The sequence below is a fragment of the Meriones unguiculatus genome, chromosome 4 (assembly GCF_030254825.1).
Source record: "Meriones unguiculatus strain TT.TT164.6M chromosome 4, Bangor_MerUng_6.1, whole genome shotgun sequence".
Taxonomy (NCBI): Eukaryota; Metazoa; Chordata; class Mammalia; order Rodentia; family Muridae; genus Meriones; species Meriones unguiculatus.
In genome coordinates this window covers 25311016-25336391 of record NC_083352.1, presented here as the reverse complement: position 1 = coordinate 25336391, position 25376 = coordinate 25311016, and the positions used below count along the sequence as shown (strand labels likewise).

The 25376-nt window shown below is 39.6% G+C and overlaps 1 protein-coding gene across 5 annotated transcripts in view; it reads right to left on the bottom strand.

Annotated features, from left to right (window-relative positions):
- Positions 1-5425: 5425 nt before the first annotated feature.
- The window catches only part of Gtf2e2 (general transcription factor IIE subunit 2), a 51616-nt gene continuing 31665 nt past the window's right edge, over positions 5426-25376 (bottom strand). For 4 of the 5 annotated variants that reach the window (XM_021636498.2, XM_021636497.2, XM_021636499.2 and 1 more), the window contains exons 5-8: positions 23077-23259; positions 20364-20457; positions 6540-6655; positions 5426-6140 (exon numbers count right to left, since the gene is read on the bottom strand). In XM_021636498.2, coding sequence (XP_021492173.1) covers positions 6024-6140; positions 6540-6655; positions 20364-20457; positions 23077-23259 — 510 coding nt within the window. In that variant the 3' untranslated portion in view covers positions 5426-6023. The remainder of the gene's footprint in view (positions 6141-6539; positions 6656-20363; positions 20458-23076; positions 23260-25376) is intronic. The other variant, XM_060381603.1, reaches the window with a different exon arrangement.

Below are 25376 nucleotides of genomic sequence, written 5' to 3'. Positions count from 1 at the left end.
TCAGCGGGTACCAACCACCCTCACCTGCAAAGTCTGAGCTCAAAATTATTAAGCTTTGTCAGGCATAATGGCATGCACCTTAAACCCCAAGAGGCAGACAGATCCTTTGAGACTGAGTCCAGCCTGGTCCACATCATGAGTTCTAGGACAGCCAAAGTCAAACAATGAGATGCTGTCTTGGGTGGGTCGGGGAGGCTGCCAGATGCTGTTGGGGATAGATGGCTCAGAAGTTAGGAGAGAGCTTCCTGTTCTTGCAGAGGACTGGAGTTAGGTTCCCAGCACCCACATCTAATGATTCCCAGAAGCAACTTGAGGTCCATAGGGTATAATATCCTCTCTGGCAGCCAGCCACACAGTCCATACACAACACATAAAATGAAAGTTGTTTTCTTTTTTAAAGATTTAAAATCTAGAGAAATGTGGCTGCTGATTAACCAAGATGACGGTGTTCTACTTACTCTATGTCCCCACTCCCAGGTCTTAGGAATTCCAGGCTTATAGCAGACCTGTTGCGCAGCCAAAGGTGACCCTGAACTTCTGATTCTACTTGCCTCACCTTCCCAGTGCCAGCCCCGCTCTCATCTATCGTTCAGAAGTCACTGGTTACTTTCAATCTCAGCACTGCTATTTTCAGTTTGTAACATTTTTCCAGAAACTAGCCACCAAAACCAAGCCATGGTCACTGCTTCCCGATCGGCTGGCATTCACAAAGACCAGTCCAGCTTCCACAGCCACCCTCCAGCTCTTGGATGTACTCCCCAAGATGTATCTCAGCTGGTCAAGTACTTGCCTAGGAGTTTTATAAAACCCCTCATGTCAGTCCTGGGATCCTAGCATTGGGAAGGTGAGGCAAGGAGAATCAGAAGTTCAGGGTCATCCTTGGCTACACAACAAGTTTGCTCTATGGAATAAACTGATCATGTGGCTTGGCCTTCAGCCTAGTTGTGAGGTTCCACACAGCTCTACGGCACCTGAGGCTACCACACAGCTTCACTAATGACCATCACTACCTCAAGCTATTGCCATCCTAACCAGTCACTTATGTATTTTCCACAAGAGGCCTTGGGATGTGCTGAGAGTAGTTATGTGCACGGGGTATCCCGATCCAGTACAAGCCCGTTATGTGACCCCTGACCAAGCAGTTAACACCCAAGGCAGTACCTTTCTCTAGAAATGTCTGTCACTACTAGCAGAAATGAATACAGGGCCTCTGGGAACCAGTAACTTTGGATTAGAAAAGGACACGTTGGTTTATTTGCTTACTCTTGATCGCTTATAAAAAGGTCTCACTTAAATAGGCTTAAAAAGAATGGTAAGTGAGCCAAATGGACTCTCCCCAGGAATATAAGACTAACTATAAAACTATCAACTAGAATTAAATATCACCCTGAACTAAATTACAACTTAAGGTGAGCATTGAGAATCTTAAGTTTCCAAATGAGAATACTTGTAGTTAATCACATCAGCACGTAAGTCACTGGACCTGTGTTTGCATGTCTGCCCACATCATATGAACTCTGTAGCTATTACTGCTCCATTCCAACATAGCATCCTTAGTTATGTGGTACAACGAACATCCTTAGTTAGACAGACATAGAGGTGAAGGTTCATAATCCCAGCACCAGAAGGATAAAACAGGAGGACTGCAAGCATTACCCGAGAAAGCACAGCCAACAATCTGAATTCTGCATCTCAATAACTGAGATTTCTTGTATCTATGACAAGACAACAGAACCCAGGTGACTTCTGAGAGCTTGGGCAAGACAAGCTCAATGCTAGAAATACAGACATTAAATACTCCTGCACTCCTGACCACTGAGGCAGCCGACCACTAAGTGAAAATAGTCCCTCTTCCCTGGTATAAAAGCATAATGGATGCTCTCTTCCTCTCTTTACTTTTTTTTGTTGAGGAGGAGTTCGAGATAGGGTTTTTCTGTGTAGCCTTGACTTCCTAGACTCGCTTTGTAGACCAGGCTGGCCTCAAACTCACCACAATCCGCCTACCTCTGCACCACCACACCACCGCCGCCTCTTTAACTTTTAAACCAGGGGTATATTCTATATGACAAAACAATTTACAACTTTCTTGGAAGAGTAGAGAATGTCAGCAACAAGTGACATGTTCTCTGAAATACTAGTCCTTCAAAAACGCTTAAAACTTTTAATGAGTGGTGCTGAACAAACTACATGCAGTTGTCAGTTTGATTAAAGTTCCATTTTTGTCACCCCTGAAGAACACACATACAGGATTAACATTACCAATACTAACCCTTGGTCAACTGCCCTGCTCTGGCTAGATCCAAAAGTTTCAAAAGAAGCCATCATGCAAGAACTGTTTCATACTTTCCTCCTTTGTAGCCTAGTGATACCAGCAAGTTCTCCTTTACTGATGTACCTCAGGAGATAAGCCAGACTAATTTTCCACTTTACTGGGGGAGGAGGGAAGTCTTACAGCTTAGAACTGTCTGTAACACCAAGATCTGATGACACCTTCACACAGACATACATGCAGGCAAAACACCAATACACATAACATTAGAAAGTACTTATAAAAATGAATTAACCTAAAAAAAAAAGAAAAAAAAAAATACCAGTGAAGCAAGCCTTTCAATTTAAAAAAAAACAAAACAAAAGCTTCCCCCAGAAGCCTTTGTCTCTACTGTTCCTATGCCCTCCTCACTTAGAAACAAGGAACGTGATGCAGATTAGAAGTGCCACAAGCCTGTGATTCCCAGCATTCATGGAGCCGAGGCAAGAGGTAGAAAACTCAGCATCAAGGAACTACAAAGTCAGGCCCATTCCCATCCCTAGTCCCACTGAGAAACTTGACTGGTCAAATGCTTAAACTTCACCTAAGTTGTTTTCTTTTGAACAAAAACAGGCCTAAATGCAACTTGAAGCAATGTTCAAACTGAAATATTTACCTGGGCAAAGGAGATTTTTCTTCTACAAGTACTTGGAAAACACATTCAGTGTCTCACAACAGTCAAGTGCAAAAGTAAACCTGTTTTTGACATTTTTAGAACTGGACTTACTGAATTCAGGCTGTTTGTTTTGTCCTACAGATTGAACCCAGAGCCGTGTGCATGTAGTGTTCGGGTCAGGTGAAAAGTCACTGGCCTTTCACCAGTCTTGAAAGCATGAGGTCATAGGAATGTGCTAATCAGTTTACAAGCCAGTAGGGCTGGGCCATACTGCAGCCCATACTTCCAGAGGACCCTCTGTCAATCTGCTAAAGAGGGAGGTATTTCTCCCATGCAAGTATTGGCCATGCCATATCACACCCAGCTTCCAAGATAAGATATGTTTAAGGTGTCAAGGGCCAGCCATACACAATGGCTTTCTTGTGGAAAGCCATTTATGAAGAACAATGTGCTTTTCATCTAGAACAAGGAGAGGGGCAGTGATAGAGTGTCAGGTCCTATTCTGTCTTTCCAAAGCATGTTCTCTCTAGACTCACAAGACAGGCCAGAGTCAGCTGTTCCAAATTAGTCTGAGGGGGTTTCCAAGTTCCCACAGATCCTCCCTTTTTCGTGAACACCTACTGATCTCTCGGGCCAGACCCACTGGGAAACACTGAACTGTCCTACATGCAGCTCCAAAGACAGCAAATAGACAAAAGGTCATCACTGGTCCCCTGGCACACACTAGGCTCAACTAACAACCGTCATCAAAACTTGATTAAAAAAAAAAAAAAAACAATTTAAATAGAAATGATTGATTTCAAAGTAAAAACAGTAACTAGAAACATCTTCTCTGCCTTAGATAACTGCCATTACAACAACTGGGAAATTCATAAATCCAACTGTACTGTCCCACATAAGTGCCTACCTTCAGAACATGCTGCTGCTCTAGTGATTTCAAACAAAGGCTCAGAAGAGAAATGCAGCGCTGTACATCCACAGGCTCCCAGAAGTACAGGGACTGACGCTCCTATATTGCCTCCCCCTACTCACATCAACAAGTATTGAGTGTTTCCTCACCCCCTGGGTCCACCCATCATCTGACCACGTTTACAGGCTGTGACAGCAGCAGCCAAATGTTCACTTTTTAATACTTTATCTAAGTTGAACTGTGTTTCTCCTAGCTAGTCCTAAAAGCCTCCTGTGATTGTGATGAATTATAGATCAGATGCACTGACGACTGTCTCAGCCTTTTAACTCTCCCAACCGTGCCCATTCCCACTTGTTTCTAAGTGGCAGCAGTTCTGGCAGAAACAGGCCGAGGTGAGACCAAGACTTCAACTTGGAATTTCTGAAGGAATGTCTTTAGTCACCCAGAAGAACTGCTGCCAGAATCCTTTCTTTTTTTATTACAGCCACTGAACTCCACCAGGCTCTCAAGTTTCCCACAGAGACTACCTACTCCCCACACATCACCCAGTGATGCGGTCCCCGCACTTCAGCAGAGACTACTCATGTAGGCTATAGGCCAAGGGAAACAATGCTTGTAAGACAATGCAAGTGAATAAAACAAAATTAGTCAAGTTACAAGTCTGGCAACCAATGAGACTTTAGTTTCTTCATTTCTGTGTAAGAAATTAAAATAAATTATCACATCAGAAAACTAACGAGGGCAGACTTAGCTGGAAATCACTGGGACACAGACCTGGCAATAAAGCATTATCTGAGCACCTACCTGTCCAAGAGGCCTCAGGGCTGCCTCCTTACAAAGCTGGATGAAGTGCATGAGACAGACAGACTTGTACTTCCAGACCTTGCCCACAACCATGGAGAACATAGTTTGCAAATGGAGGCACCTGCCAGGAGATAAGTGAATTCTAGATTTATGGGGAAAGCCAACTTGATGCCATAAGCAAAAATCTTCAGACAAGCAAAACAGTAAATTTCTCATACTCTAAGTGATGTGATAGCCACAGTACAGCTACTAAATGCCTTTTAAAAGCATTAACAATTACATTTTGCATAATTTTATTGCTTAGCTTATTAATCAAAGGTATACCCTTAGACTATACTTTAGAGCTCAAGAGGTAAGAAAAGTAAGGTAAACAGATGTCATTAAATGAGTATGAAGTATTCATCAGAAGCCCAATGCTTCAGGTTACTGTCATGCCTTTTTTGAGAATACCAAACCCGATTTATATTCCAGTACCATTCAGTGTGGGAGAGGAGACCTATGACCAGCTCAAAGGAGCGTGGCACGTCAGAAGAAAGTGCAGGCGAGACAACACCTTCTTTACAAGTACAGTGAAAACCCTAAAAATCCACCACACTTGGTGATGGCCCGCACTGAACTGGACTGTAACAGGTGACAGAGGGTCCCTCCACCAGAAACAGCCACCTGAGAGCTGGGATACGGTGAAGCTCATGTTCAGTTTGGCAAGAACCTTGTTCAACATGGGAGCAAATCATGAATCCAACCTGCTAAATGCTGAGTTAGCTTTTTAAAAGAAAGCATTAACAAATACATTTAGTGTAATTTTATTGCTTAGCTTATTAACCAGAGACATACCCCTGTGTCCAAAAATAAGTCCACGTAAGTGCCACCAGAAGCGACTCCAATCTCTGTCACATCCCAAACACCCACCCTGGCAAGTCTGGAACTGCAGCAGCTCCCTTCCATTTTCAAGAATTAAAAGAGACAAACTGAATTTCCTAACTTCTTAAAGATCCTCCTACAAACAATTTTATTATAAATATTTTCTCTTGGAATAAACAAACACTGTATTCAGCACTATTCGCCAACTTGTTCTAAAGCAATAGAGAAAACATGGAATCAAGAACCATTTAGAAATCAAGATAAATAGCAAAGACACCTGAGTGCCATGCTAAGTGTCTTTCTAGAAAAATAAAATAAACCCAGAAACTTAAACAGGAACACCCATCCCCACTAGCCTGCTAGATGAAAACAATGAGTTTGGTAATCGCTCCTGTTCTGTAAACTGAACTGCTCCTCTCCTCAGTCCAAGGAGCAGATGGGAAGGCAGTAAGTCTTCAGATTCCAAGCATCAAGGAAGATCTTGACTGTGTGTCTGCAACTTTGTTTAATGATAAAAATATTCCCTATTTCCCAGGGGTAATGTCCGAGTAATCCTTCAGCACTCCAGCCAAGTGTTCATTGTGAGTCTTAAACCGCCGCTTTTTCTGTGAAGCAGGCTTTTTCCTTCTCTGAATAGAGGCCTGCAGGACAAGATAAAAACAGGTAAATACAATAGTGACCCCAGGTGACAGATGCTTCAGATTTACTCAACTAGGCCCAGAGACCAGCAGCAAAAACGAAGGGTTTTGAGCCTTTTCTTTGTTCCTGCTTGGAGGTTGGCCTCACAAAGCCCATTCACAGCACATACCCAGCCTTCAACTAGACCTGGTGCCTTCTGATACCACAGGGCATAAACCTCCATTGGAAATAAATAGGCAGGCACAAAGCTTAACACAACTATGTAACTCAATAGAGAGGAAGTGACTTTCTGTGCTTTGTCTCCATCAGAAGCCATCACTACTACACTTGACAGAAAGCAGGACAAGAAGCAGCTAACAGTTCAGAGAAGGGACCACACTGTTCTTCTCAAGATTACATACCACTTTCTTTGGTCCAGATTCCTGCATAGAAGAAATACCCTGTCGCTTCAGATACTCTTCAATTTTCTCTTCATCCATTGAATCCACAGTGACACTCCTCCACAGTTTCTGGAATTCTATACAGACAAGATAGTAGTTATTTTACCATGGACAGTAGTTATTCTACCATAGCATCTTGGTGATCAAAGTTCACCTTGAACATTATCTCCTCTGAGCCTAAATTAGCACATCTGAGATTTCACTAAAAAACCAAATACCTTAAACCTGAGCACTTGGGAGACAGAACAGGCTGACCTTTGTGAGTTTGAGGCCAGCTGGCCTTAACATAGCAAGTTCCAGGCAGACGAGAGTATATAGTGAGATACTGTCTCAAAAAAGAAAGAATGAAAGAGACGGAGACAGAAAGAGGAAAATAAAAACAGCAAAAGCATTCAAGTACTGGATGCAGCACCAGGCAGGGCTGTGACCTGGAAGGCAGCAGGACAGAGCTGCCAGAGTGCTCTATTTTTCATTAGTTAGAGAAGGGTGCTGCTATGGCTGAAGCTTTTCCCATCTTCCAGGGGAAGTGAGGCAGTTAACACTCCTTTATTCTGCAAATCACTTCCTTCCTCTGTGTGCAAATACTTCAATTACTGGCTCAAGACCCTGAGCTCAAAGTACTCTGCCTCTCCACTGATAGAAACACTCAAGGGGATGGGTCCCAAAACCTCATATGCCGTGTAAACAACTTATTTGAAGAAAACACTTTGAAATCTGCTAACCAAGACACTCGTGAGTAACAAAAAGAAAAAAAAAAGGTAGGTTAACACTTCCTATATGAAATAAAAAAGACAGGTGGCTAGCCTACATATCTCATTCCCATACAGGACATATACAAAACAAAAATCCTTTGCCCTATAATAAAGCTGCTCCTAAAGACAGCTTTAATAACCAAGCTTCATAACAGCCCTGACAGCCTTTCACACAAGCACACATACACACACGCATGCGCACACACACACAAAACCAGTGATGGCAAAGTCTTATGGTGTGCACTTTTGGAACTGAGAGAGGAAAAAGCTCCTGAATGTTAATCAGTTCACTAGGCTTCCTGTTCGCCACAGCCTCTGAGGCTACAGGCCTGACTAACCAGCCAACCCCTAACCAACATACCTCTTTCTCCCTTGTCATTCCATTTACCTTCCTGTAGGCTGTCACTCATTTCCTTTGCAGGCTACATGATGGCTCAGTGATTAAGGCTGTTCTTCAAGAGGACCTATGATTTGATTCCTAGCACCCTCCCACATGGCAGCTTACAAGGCTCTGATGCCCTTCTAGCCTCCACTGCCCTGCTTACATGTGGTGCACAAACATAAATGTAGGCCAAATACTGATGCACATAAAATAATAATAGTAATAATTTTTTCAAAAAATTTCAATCTAAAACAAGCAAATAAACAAATAGTAACTAAGGCTATGCCCATGTGAATACACACATGAGACTACTGCATTATCTCAAGAGTCAGAATTCATACAGCCTGGCTACTGGTTGGAGTGCTCCCTCACTTTCAGCATGTGATACCCTACACCACTCCAGAACTCTACCAGGAAGAAGGCCACTAGATAAGCCTCTTTGTAACTCACTCAGTCCATGACACTTAACAAAGACTAGGACAGCAATCCTAAACTAAAAGGAACAGAGCTGGAAGCAACAAACAAGACCACAAACCACATTACAAAGCAACAGTAATCAAAGCAGCATAAAAAAATACAGAAAATGTCAAACTACAAAACAGAATATAGAGTACAGAAAAAAATTATCTTAACATCAGTTAAAATAAATATCTCGGTTGATTTTCAGTAAAGATGTAAAAGCAGAAAACGGAACAAAGAAAGTCCTAATAAAATGTCTTGGGCTCGGGGAGTAAAAGTGGATATGGACACTGCTCAGCAGTTCAGAGCACCACCTGCTCTTGCAGAGAAGCCTGGCTGGTTTCCTCCACACCTACACAGTGGCTTACTCACAACCATCTCTTCACTCCAGATTCAGGTTAGGTCCTTTTCTGGCCTCTGTGGGTACCAGGCACATAAGTGCATACAGATATACATGCAGGCAAAATACCCCCCCATAATTTATATATATATTTTTTATATATATATAAAACTAGATATTATATTAATTATTACATATTATGTTACAAATAAAATAATATATAATTATGTTAATTGTCTTCCTCTTCAGTGGTCAGCACTCTGAGTAAACCATGTCTGGTGTTTTCCTGTCTTTCATTTGTTTGGAAAAGGATGACTTATCTCATGTTCTTATGATTTATATCCATCCTAGTTTGATGTCATTAATTCTGGAAAATTCTTGGCCACTGGTCTCAAATGTTTCTTCCATCATCTCCTTCAGACTTAAGTTATACATTAAGACCATCTGATATTGTCCTACAACTCTAGGATGCTGGCTTTTTTTTTTTTTTTTACATTTTTTCTGTTTGCATTTCAGATTTAATTTTTCACGTATTTACACCATGTTTATTGACATGTTTATTAGTGAAGCCATTCTTCAGCTCTGCTACTACACTTTTCATAAGATTTTTTTTTAGTTGAAATATTCTACTCCATCATACAGCTGATCTGGCTTTTTCTATTACACAGCTCAGCATTATTAGTTATTTTAAATTCTGTATCTAGTAGTTTGAATATCTGTGTCTTAAGAATTTGGTTCCATTAGTGACTTGGTCTCATATTGTTTTTCCTTTTTATGCCTTTTTTTTAAAGCAGGACATCCTCTGTGGGACAGTTGAAATCAGAGGTAAATAGTCTGTATGCCTGGAAATGGGAACGCCTTTCCTCTGCCAAGCCTACAGAGACTGAGTCAATCTAGTCAGGAAATGAGCTTGCTCAGTGAGCCCTTCTGCTATCGTTACCAATGATGAACCACTAGCTTCTAATTCCTTAAGCCACTCCTTGTGTTCACGACAGGGACTGGTTTGCCAGAAGTATTTTTCGGTGGCTGCTGAACTCCAGTCTTGGGTTTACCTGTTACACCATCTCTCCTATAGTCTGCCTGCATGCTCGGGAACTCTCAAGGAACTCCACTGTTACACTGCTCCACTGTTGGTGTCCTCCATGAGGGGAGGACTGGGACTTCTCAGGCATTCTCATTAAGCCTCAGTTTTAGGCAATGTTCTGGAATGGTCTTCTCTGTGCTACTCTTTTCCCTAGCATTAGGAACTCAGCATACATTCTTGTTCCTCCCTCATGAAGAGGAGGTTTCCTTGCGACTTCCTTCCCATGCAATGCTTAAGGCTTTTGTCTAATAGGAAAGAAAAAAGGAAGCAAGCTCTGAGAACAATGGTACAGTTCTATAATCCCAAGAACTAGAGAGACTAAGGCAAGGGGATTCTCAGATCAAGACCAACCTAGGCTATTTAAAAATAAGTAAATGAATAAATTTATAAATGTACAGTAAATATCTGTCTAAAAATAAATAATAATCCAGGCACAGATTCCTCCACTGGCTACTGTCCCTTTACTCCAAGACTATCCAATGAAGGAAGGTACTTTCCCAGTACTTCCATACTAGCTTCAACCTTCACTATTAAGAATCTGATGGAGTCTACAGAGAAAGGCTTGAAGGGGTGTAATCTATATGCCTGAATCCACACATGATCCCTGAGATTGATCTCTTCATACTAATCTGTATTAGCTCTTTAACAATACTTTTAAACTTTCAACTGCATTCTTTTGATTGATGCTCATTCTGTCTGTTTCAGGTAAGCAAGTATTCATATACCATCTTTTTCTTGGAATACCCGTTCTTATACTATAAATCAGATGGCTGTTCTGTAACCTCGGCTCCCTGACAGACTGACAATGTCCTAAATTTTCAGATTCCTGGCATTGGCATAAGGGTAGGAATATGTCTAACTTTCTAAGGGGGAACTAGAAATTCCCAACAATCTAACAGCCAGTTTTGGTTCTGAAGATTTATTTTTTTAATTATGAGTATATGTGTGCATGTGCATATGTGCATGCATGTATAGATTTGTGCATATTTGCATGCAGGCATACATGCATGCATTATCTTGCAAAATCCAGAAGAGGGTATCTAATCCCCTGAAACTGAAGTCACAGGCATTTTGGAGGCACCTGCTGGGGGGTACTGGGAACTCAACTTGGTCCTCTGCAAGAGCAATAGGTGCTCTTCACCACTGAGTCCTCTCTTCAGCCCCTAACAGCCAAACTTTAAGACAGTGTGATGATTCTACCTACATCAAGATGACTATATATCATTCACTACAAGAACCTATGAAAGGAAGTAATGTCAGGTCAGACCTCCACCTCAGCAATGAAACCATCTTCATATTCCAACAAAACACACAAAATAGCTTTTAAATTTTGCCACTGTTACTTTATTATTACTTCAGTTGTTATAGGAAGCATACTACGCAAAATAATAGTTCTGCCATTAGACCATTTATTTTCTTTCTTCTAGTTTACCAATATATGAAAACTGTTTACTGAGAATAAATACTATATTTTGGGGATATTAATCCAAATGCATACATCTATATTTAAAAAAAGAAAAAATAATAAAAATATCATTTTTCATTGGTTAATTTCATTCAAGAGGCTTCCACTGGTGACACTGTAAAATTTCAATTCTCCGAAAACAAACTACTTACTCTGCCTTTTTATTTGATGTGTGCAAAAGCTTGTATGCTGCCAGGGGTGGTGGTGCAGGTCTTTAATCCCAGTACTTGGAAGGCAGAGGCAGATGAATCTATCTCTGTGTTCAAGGCCAGCCTGGTCTACAGAGTGAGTTCCAGGACAGCCAGGGTTACACAGGGAAACTATCTCAAACAACAATAAAAAGCTCACATGCTAAAGACTTTTTATGGCTCAGTCATAGTATAAGTGTAAGCCAAATAAACCCTTTTTCCCCAACTTGCTTTGGTGATGGTGTTTCAGCACAGCAATAGTGACCCAAACTAAGACATACACTAAAAGTTTTCACGCATTAAAACAAAACTTAACTACTCCCCCTTTCTAAAAGACATTCTATATATTATTTTCAGAGAAAAATTCCTGACTTCTTTGTGCTCATTTATGCACTTTTTTTTTGGGGGGGGAGAAGAAGGCAGTGCTAATGACCAGGTCTTGTGTATGTCATGGAAGGACTCTATCACTGAACTATAGCTCTAACTAACTGGTGCTTTTAACCAAGGTCTGGCAATATAACTCAGCCTGGCCTTAAGCTTTCAAGACTCCTGCCTCAGCTTCCCCTCCCATGTGCTGAAATTACAGGCATGAAGTGTGCCCAGCATTGTTAAGAAAAGGCTTCATTTTAATTGAGGCTTTCTCTTTCCTTAGCCTAATGCTGTTGCAGGATTTGTTATCTATGTAACTATATAGATATGTTATAGCTACACAAATATTTAAAATGAACACTAGATCGCAAAGCAAAATCTCAATAGGGTTTGAGAGGACCCCAAATTTAACTGTTTTTTTTAACATATTTGAGAATGAAATTTGCAACAATGGTGCAAAATGGAATAAACATTTTAATTTTATAAAACTAGAGTAAGAAACTACAAATTAGAAACAAGATAGCCTTTGCTTCCTTTTTTTTTTTGTTACTTGTTGGGGGGGATGTTTTTGTTTGGTCGGTTGGTTGGTTTGGTTTCAGTTTTGTTTCTTTTTCCAAACACAGTTTTTCTCTGTAGCCCTGGCTGTCCTGGACCTTTATAGATCAGGTGACCTCAAACTCTAGAGATCCTCTCAAGTGCTGGGACCAAAGGCATGTACCACCCTACCAGCTTCAATCTTCATTTTCTTTAAGACTGTCAAGTCACTTTAAAAAAAATTAAGTTGGATACTCTGTCATACTGGGACTAGATTTAGCCCAGGGGCAGACCCCGTGGGAAGCAGAGTGAGACCCTTATCTCAGGTAAGTGGGTGGACAGACAGTCTTCACTGTCGGCTTGACTAGAGTTGGAGTCGCCTACGTGACACACCTCTGGTTATGTCGTGAAGGCGTTTCTAAAGTAAAGGTGTTCTGATTTGCGTCAGTTACTGCGATAAGACACTGACTGCACCAACTCGAAGAGGAATCTGGCTTACAGGTTACAGGTTACAGTCCAACCGTGCAGGAAGTCAAGGCAGAAACTCGAGATCCAGAGCAGAGAGGGCTATGTACAGAGATCCCGTCTCAAACAAACAAAATGGCCATATGCCTGCACGACACCAGGCATCATTTGGCAAAATAAAAACTTTCTATTTGCTGAGGTACATAAAAATTGTGCTAAAGTACATGCATGAAACACAATGCAAGCCATCAAAAATTAGTTTCCTGGGGATGTTATTTTGTGGTAGACAACCTGCCTAGCATGCAAAAAGCCCCAGGTTCCATCCACAGCACTGCAAAAATAAATCTAAATTATCACTTAAAAGAATGACAGAGTCCAACAGCGATAACTACTAGAAAGAACCTCAAACTCTAATGATAAAGATGAAACTGTTTAAGCTTCCAATTAAAAAAAAAAAAAAGAAGAAGAAGCTACCAGCAATGAGTAGACAGACACAGGGATTCTCATCAGGAATACCAAAATACTAAACAGTGTAGCTGCCAACGACTGCATAGGCAGCCCGCGCTACTGAAACGGCACTGCTTCTTTCCTATCTAATCAAGCACGAAACTACAAACCATTCAGTCAGGATAACAGGAGGCAGAGGCAGGACTGAAACAGCTTGTATCTTAAGAGACTGCGTCTTCAATACTGCTACTAGCAGCCAGCTATTCCTGTGCACTAACCAGGTGCCGGTTCCCTTTTATTAAATTCATTAACCTTCATAAAGTCATGAGGGAGAGAGAGCATTATTCCAGGTTTACAGAGAGAAGGGATCTTCCATAAACTACAGTTTAATCCCTTCGACTATTCTCTTGCGTTCTCTTGACCACTGACATTCACATTACATCTAAATTAGTGTAACAGCCTGTTTTTTTTTAAAAGGAAATAAATGGCTTTATGAAATAAAATGCAAACTTTGATCTAAATGCTTTATTTACTTTTCTGATTAAGAAAAATACTATGGGGAGGAGGGAGGGAAGTACAGGGGGGCTATAAAGTGAATCAACTAATTAATAAAAATAAAAATAAATAATAATAAAAAAGGAAAAATACTACAAAACAAACTATAGGATATGTGCTTTTATTATGGACAAAAATTTTTTGGATTTAATAAAGTTTTATTTTTCCAAATGTACAGCTGACTGAACCTGCTCATGCATCTTCACCCACAGCTGGGGCATCTCCACCCTTTGTGTTTCTGGTGTAAGTTACTTGGGCTCTGTACTTTGAAACCATCTTGGTAAGGCCTTTACTAAGTAGCTCCTGAAAAGCTGCCCCTGGCCAAGGAACTGCTAATCTTCAGTCTAGTCCTATTTGACAACTCTACAAACTATGTAAGGAAGTCTCCAACTATTACGGACAAAATAAAGGGTGATTTTTTTTTTTTTTTAATTTTTTTTGCTTGCTTGAAACTTGTCCATTCAAAAGCACTTCGTCTCTATAGTTGAGACTGACACCTACTGGGCTAAAACAAACATCACCACTGATGCCACTGTATCAAAGACAAATACCAAAAATGTGCCTTGACTGATGGTGAGGGATACAGGGCCAGGGTTTGAACACAAAGCCTCATATAATCCAGGTAAACACTCTACTACTGTACCCCAGTTCCAAAATCTGTAGATTTCAATTGGTCTTACATGGAAATATATATTTAAATTATAAACTGTTTTTCAAATTAATTTTACGTCACTGATTTATACTGACGTCAACTAAAAAATGGTATGTTATCCTCAGGGCTCTTGTCCATGACTCGTCCCTCCAATGTCTCTAGACCACTGTATGACTATAAAATTATAATGCAACATGTTATACTATACATATCTCTGACTTAAAATGAATGGGGTCATATCCTGATAAACTCATTATTAAGTTGAACATATAAATTGAAATATACCTAATCTACTGAGTAGCAAACTTAGCAAAAGTTCTCATGTCACTCTGTCTATAAGGTCAATGACAAAAACTTTATTCACTTTATCCAACACTGAGTGTGCTAAATGATTAAACCATGAAAAAGGTACTTAAAGATAATAAACGTATCTCAATCCATTTTTCTTTCTTTTGTAAACAAGAACTGAACCTTTAATCCACTCTTCAATCAGAGCAATTTTGTCTTCCAAGGGATATTTGGTAATGTAGAGGCAGCTACGGCTTCCAACCTCGGAGAAGCTGTGCCTCTGACAGTTCAACAAGAGAGAGATGCTAATAAATGTCCCTACACTGAACAGGACAACCTTCCACAGCAGCAACAATTTCAGACCCGAAAGTCAATGCTGCCAACATTGAAAACTCTGTTCTGCTACTATCATCTCTCCTAGACAATATTAATTGCTGAGAAAAACAAGTTTATATTAAACTGAGGGGGTGCTAGTTGTTTTTGTCCTTTGTTTGGTTTGAGACAGGGTTTCTCTATGTAGTGTTGACTGTCCTGGAAATTACTCTATAGACCAGGCTGGCCTTGCACTCAGAAATCCATCTGTGTCTGCATCCACCTCCTGAGTGCTGGAACTAAAGGTGTGTGCCCCACCACCTAGCTCTAAACTGAATTTATAATACTGTCCACAAATAGTTTATGTTGTTTTAAAGCTTCATTTTCCACAAACACTGTATATTGGGTATAGAATGGCTTACCTTTGTAAACCACAGAAAAGGTATGCTTTCACTTTCTAGACCTTCACCAACAATGCTGAACCACTTAAGGAAATCACAAGTTATAGGACATACGCTGCCCAAGCATCAAACACCTAACTACTGGTGACCTATAGTTATCATACCATATTATATCCGGGGTCACAGTGACTCCATATTTAAAGGTAAACAGTTTATATTATGTTTCAGGCATAACTACACCTGACTACTAAAAAATATTCAAAGAAAAATTTAATACAGTCATTTATATTACATTTAGGGTACTCTCCTAACTTTCACAGAAATTATACATCAGAAGTTTATAGTGGATCTGGAGATGACTCAGTAGGTAAGAGCACTGACCGCTCTTCGAAAGCACTAAAGTTTGATTCCCAGCATCCACATGGCGGCTCACATCTTAGCCTCCAGTGCTAGGAAACTCAAAGGCTTCTTCTGGTCTCCACAGGTACCATGAATCCATGTGGTGCAGACAAAACAGCCATACACATAAAATAAAATAAAAATTATTTTGAAAAAGCTTATATGTTATATATAAAATTCATAAGAGTAAAAGCATTACAGACTGACTGTCATAGGAAGAGTTCACTAAATCTGATTAAACAAGCATCATTAGGCTATACCCAGCAGGTCTGTCTGAGCAATGGGACACTGGCTCTTTGCAAGGCTGGCTCCATATAGCTCAGGTTTCAGCTACCCTCATCTTTTTCCACAGAGGTCATCTCTGAACTCCACTCACCTTCTCCCCCAAACTAACATGGCAAAAAGCTGGTTTATGTCTGGTTTTGATATCTGTACTATCTTAGATTTGTACAGTCTTCTTCAAAATGTAAGCTTCACAGGCTGGTGAGATGGCTCAGCTTACCACCAAGCCTGATGGCCTGAGTCCAGTTTTTAGGTCCCACATGGATGAAGGAAAAAATGACTCCTGCAAGTAGTCATCTGCCCGCCATAGGTGTGGCATGGTACACACGCCCCCAACACAGTAAGTAAATGAATAAAAACAAAACAAAAAGCTTGTTAGTGGAGGGCTTCAGTTAAAAATATACAAGTGTAAGCTTCCTGACAGTAGACTAGTCCATATTGCTCACTGCCATATCACCTCTAATTAGCAAAATGACTGCAGCACATAGGACAAACCACTTAGTAGGTTCACAAATAAGCATTCAGACTAAAGCAAAAACCCAAAACCTGTTAAAAACAGAATAAAAAGTTAGTCAAAAACTTGCTGTGATGACATATGCCTTTTATCCCAGCACTTTAAGAAGCTTTGAGTTTTAAAAGGCTAGCCTGATCTACATAGTCAGGGCTACAGAGTTGAGGCTACACTGCCAGAACAACACTGTGAGACTCGTGTCTCCAAAATAAAGCTGCTAGAGAGCAAGAGAATAAGAATAAATTACACAATTTCCCAAATAAAGGAAGAGTAGGATGAACCATACCAAAAAAAAAAAAAAAAAACCCAGAAATATATAATGGCACTCAGCAACGACTCAAAATCTCAAAAATGGGCTGGAGGAATAGTGATGGTTGAGAACACTGACTGCTGTTTAAGAGAACCTGGGTTAAATTCCCAGCACTCACAACTGTACCTCTTGCCCCAGGGTATCCAACTCCCTCTTCTGACCTCCTCCAGCACCAGGCATGCACACGGCACACAGCTAAATACCCAGGTACACCCATACACATAAATGAGTATATAAAATTATCTTCAAAGCCAAGGATAAGCACAGGCCACCCACAAAAGGAATGTCTCAAACAAGAGGATACAAGTAAAAATAAAAGATGGGCAAAATGTATCAGGCAAATAAAGGGAAGAGTTATTACATATGAGATACAGATAGGACTCTAATACAATATAAGACTGGACTGCAGTGAAGTAATACAACACAACTGAGAGGAAACCTTATAATAAGTATGAATATAATCCTCAAACTATGATTGTTTAAAAACATATGTAGATTAAAAACTACATGAAAATAGAATAAAAATAAATTAATTTTAAGAAAAGAAAATATATAAAATACATCAATTACATAAAGTACTGAAGGAACCAACAAAACCATTAAAAACCATGTGAGACTTTAATGTTAAGTAGTCAAAATTTTAATAGGTAGCAAGTGATCTGACAGATCATATGTTTTTAAAGAAATAAGAAAGTCATACCAGGCATTAAAAAGTTGGCAATTAAAAAGAAGAATAACAGAAAATTAAAAGGGCTCTGTAAGCCATCTTCTGCAAACCTGTTTGCTATTAAAGATGCAATTTATAAATGGATTGTTTTGAAAGAAAAACCAATCACTTCAACTGACTCACAAGACAAAAAATGAAAAGCCAAAGAAGAACTAAGAATACTGTCAAAGTAAAAGGCAAGCAGTCCAATTCTATCTTAGTGAATGTTTTCAAGCATTCAAGGATTCTAACACTTTGATTTTAAAAGGAAGCAGGAGAGTAGGAAAGAACCTATACTTTTCTTTTTTATTAATCGAGCATATCCCCCATCAATGACACCCCACAAAGCACCAAAAAGAAAACTAACCAAGGTGAAGTAAAAACCTGACCTGTGGGTCCGGAGAGATGTCCTTGTGATTAAAAGTGCATACTGCTCTTGCAGAGGACCCAGTACCCATTGTTGGGTGGCTCACAGCTCCAGGAGATGAGACACTTCTGGCTTCCCAGGATACCTGCACTCACGCGCTCAGGCCCATCCATATATTAAAGATCTCAACTATGAAGAATCTAGAAATAGGCAGCTGCTTCCAGACCTTCACTGCTGAGCCTGCCCACTTTTCTGTACTCTAACTCAAAAGCATAATGTCCCTGTCCCTTTCCTAGCTTACAAACTGTAAGCTTGCTTGCTAGCCCTGAAAGTCTGGGCTTTTCACTGTTTTTCTTAAGAGTGCTCTTCATGCCCATACAGCTGCTTACATATCTCCACTGCTCAAAATCATCCTCCAGCTTTGAGAGAGACAAACAAGGCAGAAACAGAGACCAAATAACTGACACCAACCAAAGGTTAGTCCAGTCGCTGGTGTGGTGAGCTATGGCTCCGTATTAAGAAATGTAAGAAAACATTTCACAATCTATTGAATAAATAAGCAACAACAAAAGTCTTAAAAGAAACAAAACTCTTTTTCTCAGTCTACCTTTCCAGTAACTTCCTGAACCATAGGGCTACTTCACCAATACAACACCATCCAGCATGCAAGATACTGCTGTAGTACTGTCAAATACTTCAGAATCTACCTATCACATACACACAATGCAGCGCTAAACAGCCACACCTTATCAGAAAACACCTGTAGTACAAAGACATCAAACCAGAAGAACAAATATCAAGCTACTTTAAAAATTTGCTCCTTGGTATATGAAATTTTACGTGTGTAATCACTTTTACAATCTGGAGAGGTGAAGGAATAAAAATTCTCATTTGTTTCTGTCAGCCAAACAATAAGAGATTTTAGACCAACAAAGGACATATAAAATGACAAACTAAACTAGATGCAATATTAAATAAAAGTACAAAAGCCCACAAACAAAAAATGGCTAACAAAGCTAACCAAAAATATTCTTAGAAAAAGCACATACACAGGAAATATTAATGACTTAGCATGAAAACTGTAAGACTATGTGGTCATTCTACCGCTAAACAAAGAAAATTCCTGAAATGGCTCCACAACTTGCTATCAAGAAGTTCTAGTTTCTTGCTATCCCCTCTCTGCGGGCTATTCCAATCCCTTTTCAATTGACCGCTCACCTCAACTCCAACATCTACTGCAGATATGCTGCCCTATGCTGCCATCTGCAGAGCAAGCTTCACACTAAAAACTGCGGCTGAGAATATGTGGATATGTGAAAGAGACCAAGGCAAAGGTTGAATAAACTAAAGTAAGTGACATAATCATGCTGGGCAAAGAGAAAAAGATGGAACAGAGAGATGATAAGAACATCATTAGAGGAGTGGAGATAGAGCTCAGTGGCAGTGCTTGCCCAGCATATTTGAGGCCCTGGGTTCAATCTATACCCAGACACAAAAGTACAGCTCACACACTCTAAAGATCAAACCAATATGGCATAGCACACAACTATACAACTGTCATAAAAGAAAACACGAATTTCTTTCTTACGAAATTTGGTAACTGGAAGATTCCCAAGAGAATACCAGTCACCAACACATTTTTGCATCATTCATCAGCTTGTGACGTTAATAAAGAAATCCAGAGAAGGTGATAAAGTACAGGTGAGGGAGACATGAGGGAAATGTGCTTACCACAGTATCTACACTGTATGAAATAACCTACCACAACACAGTCCCAGAAACAATGAAACTGTCTGGTTCTGTTTAGGAGACAGTGCTTCACCATGCAGCCCTGAGTGACTTCAAGTAGCTATATAAATCAGGTTGGCCTTGAAGTCACTGGATCCACCAGCCTCTACCTCATAAGTGCTGGAATTAAAAATGAGCCACGATGCCCAGAGCCAATCAATAATAAAACTTTAAAAAAATAAAAACTAAGAAAATAGCCACATGTTTAAAAAAAATAAATTTTATTTGGTGCAACTGAGATATCAGCATATGAAACCAGGAACTAGGGCTAGAGAGATGTCTCAGTGGTTACAAACACTGCCTGTCTTCCAGAGGTCCTGGGTTTGATTCCTATCTTCCACATGATGGCTCACAATGATCTGTAACTCTAGCAGTAGGGGATCTAACACCCTCTTCTGGACTCTGTGAGGCATCAGGCATGCAAGTGGTGCAAAAACATGCATGCCATCAAAAACACTCATAAAATATTTTTTTAAAAAAAATCACAAACAGCTACATTATAATTTCATGTACAAACGACTTAATTTGTAATTTATCGTTCAAGTCAGAATTTTAAACATATTCTAAGATGTGAAATAATATAGGTCTTTTAGCTATGTGCTAAGAGACAGTAATGATAAAAAACACCAACACAATATTAAATTTCAAGTATAAGCATGATAAGATTTATTACCTTAAAACTGAAACATGCTTCCAAACTTTAAGAAGTATCTGAACAAAATGGCTCACCTTCATCTACAGAAAACTGACAGCTTTTATCATTGAAGAATAGTATTTTCTTCTTATCAGGACGATTTACAAATAGTATCTGGTCCCCTAAAGCCTTAAAGATAAAAAAAATGTTTAATTAACTTCAAATTACTCATTTAAAAATATACACTATACATAATATATACGACACATGGCCAGGCATGGTGGCACATACTATAATTCCAGCACTCAGGGAGGCAGAGGCAGGCAGACTTCTGGGAGTTTAAGGTCAGCCTGACCTACAAAGCAAATCCTAAACATCCAAGGCTACACAGAAAAAAAAAAAATTGTGTGTGTGTGTGTGTGTGTGTATAAAACATAACTCATACTACAGAAAGGACATTCAATTTAGAACAGTGCCTGAGGACTCAGCTACTAGAATGAGAAAAGAAGGACTTTATGGAAGCCATAAAAACACTATACTCCAGAATGCATTAGACAATAAACAGGTGGAGTTGGAGAGATGGCTCTGCGGTTAAGAGCACTGTTTGCTCTTAACCTCTTCCAGAGGTCCTGAGTTCAATTTCCAGCAAGCAAATGGTGGCCCATAACTATCTATACCCTGTAGTGCCCTCTTCTAGAATGCAGGTATACATGCAAATAGAGCACTCATGTACATAAATAAATAGAATCTTTTAAAAAAGAAAAGACACTTGTGTAACAAATGGGGGAGAATTTATCAAAAAAACAAAAACTAAGAAAAAATGACTAGGAAAACTTAAAAGCTTCAAAAAACAATCTCTAAAGTAAAAACTTCACCACATAAGTTTAACAACAATTACTGTTTGAATCTACAGGTTAGATCTTGAATATCTCCCAACGACCCACATTTTAAGACATGGCCTCCAGGGTGGTACAATGAAGTCCTCAGATCACCAAGGGTATGAATCTGAAATGAACTGGGAGGCCTCGGTCCCTTCTTTTCTCTGTTCCTTCCTGGCCATGAAGGTGGTGCTTTTGCATTACGACATGCTCCTGTCATGGCATACTGTCTCATACAACTGAGCATGAGCTGAAACCTCTAAAATCATATGCTAAAACAAGCCTTTTGTTGAGGAAGCTGGTTTATGTCAATTGTTTCACTGTGGTGCCAGAAAGCTGAGTAACACTGAGGTAAACTTCATCATTAATAAAAAATGAGTTTAAGGATTGGGGTAAGTATGGTGGTGTGCAGCTGTACTTGAGATGTGAATACGAGGATCAGGAGTTCAAGGCCAGCCTTAGGCATGTGAAGTCTTGTCTTAAAACAAAGCAAAACAAACAAACAAACAAAAAACCAGCTTGGTGTGGTAGCTTTAATCCTATCACTCATTCTGTGAGGACAGCCTGGTTTACAAAGAGTTCATACTAGGCAGAACAATATAGTGAAACCCAGCCTCACATCTCCTTCCCCCAAAAAGATAATCTCATCACCTAGGAGACTTTTGGTATAACTAAGAAGTCCAACTTACATATAACTCAATTAACAAGATGCCGGGTAAGCTGAAAATACAGCTCAGCGATACAGCACTTGGCAACAAGCAAATTTGCAAGTGAGTCTCAAATTTAATCGAAAAAAATGTAATCTTCATGACCAGCACTTTTACTGCAAACCCTTTAGGACAACAGAATTTGTTATTAAGCAATGGTTTTATTATGTGTTAGTGCCTCTAGTTATCTAACACTATTGTTGAAAGGGCTTTTGATTTCAAATACAAGAGAAACACTAATGTCTTTGAGAAAAACTTTCCAGAAATCTGAAGAATCAAATTACGATGCAACTACATAAAAACCCAAACCCAAAAAACCTGCTAACATTACACAAAAATGATCATTCTCTCTCCTGCTCTGTGGCACACAGCAGATCTCATATCTCAAGAAGTGTTTTTTTAGATTATTTTATGTGCATGAGTGTTCTGTCTGAACGCATGTATGTGCATTGTGTGTGGCCCTAGTGCCCTCAGGTCAGAAGAGGGTATCAGATCCATAAGAAGTGGAGTTAGAGACACTGCTGTGAGCCACCATGTGGGTGCTGAGAACAAACCCAGATTTCTTAACTGCTAAGCCATTGAGCCACCATGTGGGTGCTGAGAACAAACCCAGATTTCTTAACTGCTAAGCCATCTATCTCTCAGGCCCCAAAAAGTTTAAACCCACAAAGTTCAAATTTTAACTGGATCACTAAAACCACATGTATTTACAGGATAAAGGATTTAAAAAAAAAAAAAAAGCACAACTCATTTTTTTTTCTTTTCCCTTTTTGTTTCTTCTTCTTCTTCTTTTTTTTTTTTTGTATGTTTAAAACTACAAAGAGAAGACTGGAAATATGACTTAGTGGTTAAGAGCCCTTACTGCTCTTCAAAAACCCAAATTCAGTTCCCAGCACCAACATCAGACAACTCACACTGGAGCAAGCTTCAGCTCCAGGGGATCCAACACCCCATCCTTTCCTTGAGCAACCACACAACACGGGCAGATACGCACAGACACCTATATTAAAAACAAATATATCTTAAAAACATAAGAAGCTGGGCATAGCAGTACATACCTTTAATAACAGCATTCAGGAGGTGGAGGCAGTCAGATCTCTGTGAGTGCTAGGACAACCAAGGCTACATAGTGAGACTCTGTCTCATGAAAATAAAGTAAGAAAAAGAAAACAACGTTACTAATTCAAATTATAGTTACGATGAAGAAGGAAAAGAGAGATTACCTTGACAGCTTTCTGGGAATTAGGCAACCCCTCTTCTATGTCTTCTAGCAGAATTCCTCCTAATCCTCGCTGGTCATGGTTATCTAAAAGCCTGAGTAAGGCCTTCTTATCTTTCAAGTTGTACTTTGGCTTGAAGGCATATTTCCCATCTACTACTTCAATTTTGGGATTGTTTACTAAAGCCTGTAAAATTAACACAATTTGGATATGTTTATAAAAGGAAACCACATGTCAACACTAGCATATTGAAATCTCTTGTGAGCATAAACTAACACATCTAAAATACTAGACATCTAGGAACCCAGAACCACCGGTGAATCAGCATAGAAAAAACTACATTATTTGCATACGTTCTTTAGAGAGAAACTAATTTATCACAACTTCTCTAAAGAACCTTTACTCTCTTGGAAGACTAACTGAGTAAGAATCAATAAAATTCCTATTACCAGACATAGTAAACCAGGTATTGGCCACCCCTCCTCCAAAATACAGTCTATATCTTATTCTGACACTGTAATAGGAGAACAGCACCAAGACCAAAAACACAAAAATAAAACAAAAAACCATCAACTAGAAGTGGCAAGTGTGGAAAGAATTGAAGAGGACCAGACTAATACACATGGGAACTTTACCTGTCATTTCAGTAGAACACAATTAGTGAACTTAATAACATCCCTCCAAGTTTTGTTGTGTAGCTACTAGCAGAAAAAAAAGTTCTTCAAGAACAGAGCAACCAACCTGGTGCTACAGACCTGCACTTTTAGCTACATGGGAGGCTGAGGCAGGAAGATTACACAGTCAAAACCACTGAGGTTACAGAGAAAGCTCTGGCTAGGCTGTGAAACTTAGAATTGTCTCAAAAAAGCTAAACTAGAGATACAGCTCAGTGAGTGCTTGATTAGCATCTGTGAAATCCTGTGTTCATCCCACACTACGAAGAAGAAAAAAAAGAAGCCTACTTACTTCTTTCTCTAGAGAAAGAAGGTTAAAAAAATAGTAATAGGTAAAAATAATCTTTTAGCGGGCTGGCGACATGGTGCGAAGTTCGTTAAAAGCACTTGCCACAAAAGCCTAATGACCCACGTTCAAGCCCAGGTAAAGGTGGGAAGAGATAATCAACTCCACAAAGCTGTCCTTGGTTCCCACATACACCCACCTACACAGCCCTACGCTAATAATAATGATAAATAATTTTTTAAAAATTTAAAACTTTAATGTTGCTAAAAATATGAAATTTGAGTATTACATAAATCAGCATATTTGGATGTAGATTACCACTACCTGTATATCACTCATATTTATTACCATTATCTGTAACATCTGTGGTTAAACATTTTAAAGTTAAAAACCTTAGGTAGAAGCTGGCTGTGCTGACTCATACCTGTAACCTCAGACTTAGAAGGCTGAAAAGGGGGTGCAGCCAAGTGTGAGGCTGGCCTGTACTAGAGGCGTAAGCTAGGAGTAGTGGTGCACACCTTGGCCCCGCACTTAGGAGGCAGAAACAGGTGGATCTCTGTGAGTTTGAGACCAGCCTGGTTTACACAGTGAGTTCCAGGACAGCCAGGGCTACACAGTGAGACTTTGTCTAAAAACAAAAAAAACCCAAAAACCTAAAAGAATAAAACAAAAACATAATGATTTTAGGCAAGTTCTGCTTCTAGCAAGAGCCAAGTAACTAAAAGAAGACATGACTGTTAATGATTTGTACTAGGTCAAATTATTTTATAGTATGCAAATCAAGAACTACACTTTGCTTGACAAATTAATTGAATTAGGCCAGTCATGGTAGCACATGTCTTTGATCCCAGCATTTGGGAGGCAGAGGCAAGAGGGTCTCTGTGAAAACCTGTCTCTATTTAAAAAATGAATAAAGTATTATGTCTGGTTGTTTGTGGGGAGGGTATTCTGTTTTTATAGTGTTTGAACACTACACACCACAGAACTAATGATGTTCTTGACCTTGGGATCCTCCTGCCTTTACCTCCCAAATGCTGGGACTACAGACATGGACGACCATATCCCAGCTTATATTTGGTGCTCACTCATCACTGGTCTTGAAAATAGTATTCTTCAGCATCAATAAACTCTACAGAAGCAAACAGCCAAATAGATAAGATGCCATTCATTTGCAAACTGGTATGATCAGTGACCTGAGGCTTTGTTCAAATGGTGCATATTTAAACATAAGATTCATATTATTTTTCCAAATAACTAGAAATAACTCACTTATCAAACCATAAAGCGGTAATAATGCAATAAAATGTTTTATTGTCCCTAACACCTTAAGGTTTAAATTCTCT